Source organism: Plectropomus leopardus, chromosome 17, assembly GCF_008729295.1.
Source record: "Plectropomus leopardus isolate mb chromosome 17, YSFRI_Pleo_2.0, whole genome shotgun sequence".
In the NCBI taxonomy this organism is placed as follows: domain Eukaryota; kingdom Metazoa; phylum Chordata; class Actinopteri; order Perciformes; family Serranidae; genus Plectropomus; species Plectropomus leopardus.
Window position 1 is genome coordinate 3,922,284 of NC_056479.1, and position 4,874 is coordinate 3,927,157.

General features: G+C 40.4%; 1 protein-coding gene across 1 annotated transcript; it reads left to right on the forward strand.

The window, feature by feature from the left end:
• Positions 1 to 2,164: 2,164 nt before the first annotated feature.
• On the forward strand, positions 2,165 to 4,174 carry praf2 (PRA1 domain family, member 2). The gene is made up of 3 exons (XM_042504606.1): positions 2,165 to 2,346; positions 3,463 to 3,680; positions 3,857 to 4,174. Exons 1-3 carry the CDS (start codon positions 2,168 to 2,170, stop codon positions 3,994 to 3,996), a joined length of 537 nt encoding a protein of 178 aa, XP_042360540.1. The 5' UTR covers positions 2,165 to 2,167; the 3' UTR covers positions 3,997 to 4,174.
• The last annotated feature ends 700 nt before the right edge of the window (positions 4,175 to 4,874 follow it).

Here is a 4,874-nt window from a genome sequence, read left to right on the forward strand (position 1 = left end):
ATCGAGATCACCGCTTTTTTTTTTTTCCTTACGAAGCCTCGCGGGAGCGCGTCCGTTCCCGCAGCAGCCAACCGGATAAAACCACTGAGTCTACAGCAGAGCGCGCTCCCGACAGTCCTCCTCCCCTCGCTCGGCGGTCCTTTCACAATAAATGTCCCTGTGCTCCTTCGGACGCTGCTAAGATTTTCAATTTACACTTCTGTTCATGATGGTAAAGGATAAGGCTGTGACATTCAGTAGTTTTAATATTTTCAACAAATTCCATATAAAGACAAAAAATTACCAATACATTTCCAGCTGGCAGGGAATGTTCCCACAACATTGACAAACGTTTCCAAGTTGCAATAATGTTGTAAAGAAAACATGCTAATATAATGTTTAAAGACCGTTTAAAGACATTTATGTCCGTGCAAGGTTAAATGCTGACTAAGACATAACTTTACAAACGTGGCTTGGTGTGTTACGGCCTTTAAGCTTGTGTTAACTACAGACCTTATTTCAGCCATCTAATCAAAGACCTATAAAACATTTATTTTAAAAAAACCCACTGACTTCAAGAATAAGGAACCGGAGGAGCAGAAATGCTGACTTCTGCGTTTTAGGATTCATTCATGGGGTTCTCCACTGCTGCCTTGCTGGCCTGCCTTGACTTGGGACTCAGGTGCAAAGACTTTTGTGACTTGCAAAACAATGACTTGGTGCCACCTCTCTAAAAGGCTAATTTTTCAAAGTTTTTTATATCAGGTTTGACCACATGGGAAACACAACTAGCAATTTTTAGTTCTAAAAACATTCTGGGAATGGTACAATGCAACCAATGCATTGTTTTAATAATGTTTTCAGTGGCAAGTTTTCTTGCCAGAACGTTCTCGAAGTTAGAGTAATATTCTCTATAAACATCTTTTTTTTCCTTTTGAAACATATTGCATTGCATTACCGTTTCTTACAAAAATGGTCTGCAGTCTCAGGCCTCAGTAACATTTTCTGCATGTTGATTTGAAAGTGTTCTTCATTTGTTCTCATATAAAACTGTGGGAAGATTTTATAAAATGACATTTATGTTGTGTCACCTCTCAACATCACCAAAACATCCTCAGAATATTGCAGTTAAAATATAACGTCTTAGTCTGCATTCAACCTTATAGGAACATTATTTGAAAGGATAAACATCCTTAAAATGTTTAGATTGCAATGTTTTCTTTTAAACATTTTTGCAACTTGTAAGTAACATTAGCCAATGATGTGGGAATGTTTCTCACTAGCTGGGAACACTCAAAGGAAACAGGGAATTAGGAGGTCTTCTGCAAGAGAATTTTGAAAATCAAACACCTAATTTCCTGCACTCAGGTGATTTTTTTTTACGCACCAAATTGTGCCTTTGCTAAATCAATTTAAGGTTTTAAATTGGGGGTCAACAGATTATCCGCCTGGCCAATTATTGGGGCAAATATTTGGCATTTTGCCGATTATCTGTATCAGCATTTTATTTTGATGATCACTGATAAAATTAATTAATTAAAAAAGTGAAAAAAAAGTGTGCACATGGGTGGAAGTTTTACTTTGTAAAACAGCAAGTAGATTTTTTTTAATTTAATATTTCACTTGACTTTATTAAAAAAAAGTTGCTGGGTACTTGCTGGTGTTGAAGGTTTCAATTTTGATTAATTTGCTAGAGGCATTTAAACAAAGTTTTGTTTTGGAGCTTGTTATACTGCAAAATATTGACAGAAAGATTTAATTTTAATTGTTATTTTTTTATCAGGTCCAAATATCGGTTATCGGTTTCACTAAATACTAAAAATCTGTAGGCCTATCAGTAGCCTACCAGCCCTGAAAAACCAATAGGCCTACAGGTGGACCCCTAGAATATCTTAAATGTTGTCCAAATGAAATTCCTCTGCTACTTTCATGTTTCAATTGGGGGAACGAATGCACATATTGCAAAAATATTGTGAATACTAATAAGAGATGTTAAAAAAATAATATTTCTCTATCATTGCGGGACCGAGAGCGCATTCTCGATGCTCAGGCACGCGCCTCGCTAGAAACTGAGCTGAGTGACACACGTACACGTACACTCACACACACACACACACACACACCCTGCGCCCACCCCCTTTCCCCGCGTTGCATTCTGGGAAATTGGGTTTATTGTCGTTTAGGAAAGATGGCAGGCGTGCAGCCGCCACCCCTCCGGAGCCTGGATGATTTTCTCCTAAGCTCGGCTCGGTTCGCGGTGCCCGACGTGCGCGATCTGGACCGCTGGAACAACCGCATCATCAACAACCTGCTGTACTACCAGAGCAACTATTTCCTGTCCGCGCTGGGCTTCCTGCTCATAGTGGGGTAAGTTTCATTCTTCTGACGTGGTCATCCTCTCTCGCTCTCTCTCGCTCTCTGTTGTAACGAACATACTGGAAGTGTGAGCTGAGGGTGTGATTTTTTCCACTAAAATCGTGTGCACACAGATGAACAGATCAGACAGCAGACTCCACATTCTGAATGTCAAATCGGTGCTCTATAATAGAGCCAGGGGCGTTTCTAGGATCTGACTACATTGGGGGCTTTGCCCTGACCTCTGTAGGGGGGTCTGGTGGGGTTCATCCTCTAGGATTTTTTTTAATAAACAAACTCTATTTTTTATGTTTTTTTACACACCCTATTTACCTTAAACCTTTTTTTCTTAGAATAAGTATGAATTTTGATATTAGTATTATTAGTATTGAATAAGTAAGGGATCATGCCCGAAGAGATGTCCATGTGAGACAGTTTTTTAATTGATCAATAACTGACCCTTTGATGTTTGAAAGCTAAAAGTTGAGGACAAAATCTTGGAGCTGGAAAAAAAACAACCTTGGTTTTTCACTCTTGGTCGTGCAAGCTGGTGGTTAATTATTGCAAAAAGTTTATTTTGACTTTTCCAGGCCTGGAAACTGATGACTTTTCCAGGTTTTCCATGGCCATTGGAACCCTGGGGGGCATATCGCCACCTACTGTGGCGGAGTCGGACATATTTTCGTCAATAAGTCGATTGTCCCCCAGTGCTGGTGTACTGGGACAAGGACAGTACTCCAATTAAATGGCCTAAGCGAGGTATAACCATAGCTCCACTTAACTATGCGTGTAGAATCTGCCATAATGTTTGTTTGTACCAGGCTGTAAACTGCTATATCGGGCATTATAACATGGGGGTTTTACTCTAATTTGGAGCCAGCCTCAAGTGACCGTTAGAGGAACTGTGGGTTTTGGCAATTTCGTGCTGACTTCATGTATCATTCCTGGAGGTTGCCACGTCACTGATACATTATAGATACATTTATTGCCTGTTTGCACAAGGGACAATAAAAAAAACATAGAATATCACCTGCACCCGTTCCCCTCTGCCATCTCCCTCTCTGCAATTATGTCACCAGATATTTCCAGCACCTGCGGTGTGTTTGATGAAGGTGTCTGTTCCCTTAGGTATTTCCAGCCCTTCCAGTTGTTTGTCGGGGCGACGGTGGTCACCATTTTATTCATGGGCTTTGTCTGGGTTGCCGAGAACCAAGCTCCTGTTCGCCGCTTCCGTCGAAATCACCCATCAGTCTCTGTGTGTGCCATTCTTCTGGCCAGTTACCTCTTCATATCGGTGCTGGGAGGTGTGGCCGTGTTCCTGTTTGGGATAGCCTTCCCCATACTGAGTAAGACACACACACACACACACACACACACACGCACACACAAATAACACTAAAGCATGAAATAAAGTTTACTCTCTTGCAACTGGGAATACTTGGAAAATAATAACATTATTTTGTCTAATTTTAATAGAATTAACACAGAAAGTTATCCCTCTGTGTGCCTTGCCCCTTCACAGTGGTTCTGGTCCACGCGTCGGTGAGGCTGCGGAGCCTGAAGAACAAGCTGGAGAACAAACTAGAAAGCATTGGTCTGAAGAGGACCCCCATGGGACTCCTGTTAGAGGCCCTGGGACAGGAACAGGAAGCTGGATCCTAAAGAGAAAGCAGAGATGTGCAGGTTAGGGGGAGATAGTTTGGGCTTCATCTGAGGGAAATGACAAGAGAAAAGGATGTAAGGTGGGTGTGATATAGGAAGAGGGAGAGTCAAGAACAAAAGGGGTGGTTTAGTTTGTTCAAAAACACTAATTTGAAATTAACAATGAAGGAAAAGATCTCGTCTTTGGTCCAATGGGGACAGGACAGATGAAAAATAATCATAACAAATCAAGGAAGTATCCCTGATCTGTTTTTGCACTTTAAGCACGCATTGTTTTGTTTTTTGTTTTTGTTTTTGTTTTGTTTTTTTTGTTTTTTTGTGACATAATACATTTCTGTGTTTCACTACACACTGTCGGTGTGGGCATATTCACACTGAGCCTTAATGTGGTAGATTCAAAGTGCATCTACACATTGACTTGTGCTCTTGTTGTGTCTCAGCGATTCACGCCGATGCACTCTCATCTAAACATTAATCTGCACTGGGTTTCAAGGCCTGTGGAGCTATGGTATTAATAACATGATTATGCACGAAAAAAGTCAAAGAATTTCGAAAACAGTTGTAATTTTGCATGAAAATTTTAACATTTTGAGAATAAAGTTGTAGTTTTGCAAGAAGAAGTCATAAGTGGCCACATTTACAGTGTGACATGTAAGTAAAATGTCCTGTAAATACAAAGAAAAACAACAGAGTACCTACTGCTGTATCATAACAGGTCCATTATGGCTACAAACCGCTGCACTTATATGTATTCTAGCTACTTTTCTCCAACATTGCAGGATTTTGCCACAAAAAAACAGCATTTGTGGTATTTAATTCTACAATTCCACAAACTTAAAGAAAGATCTAGCTGTTTACTTCTGTGATGCAGTGATGGG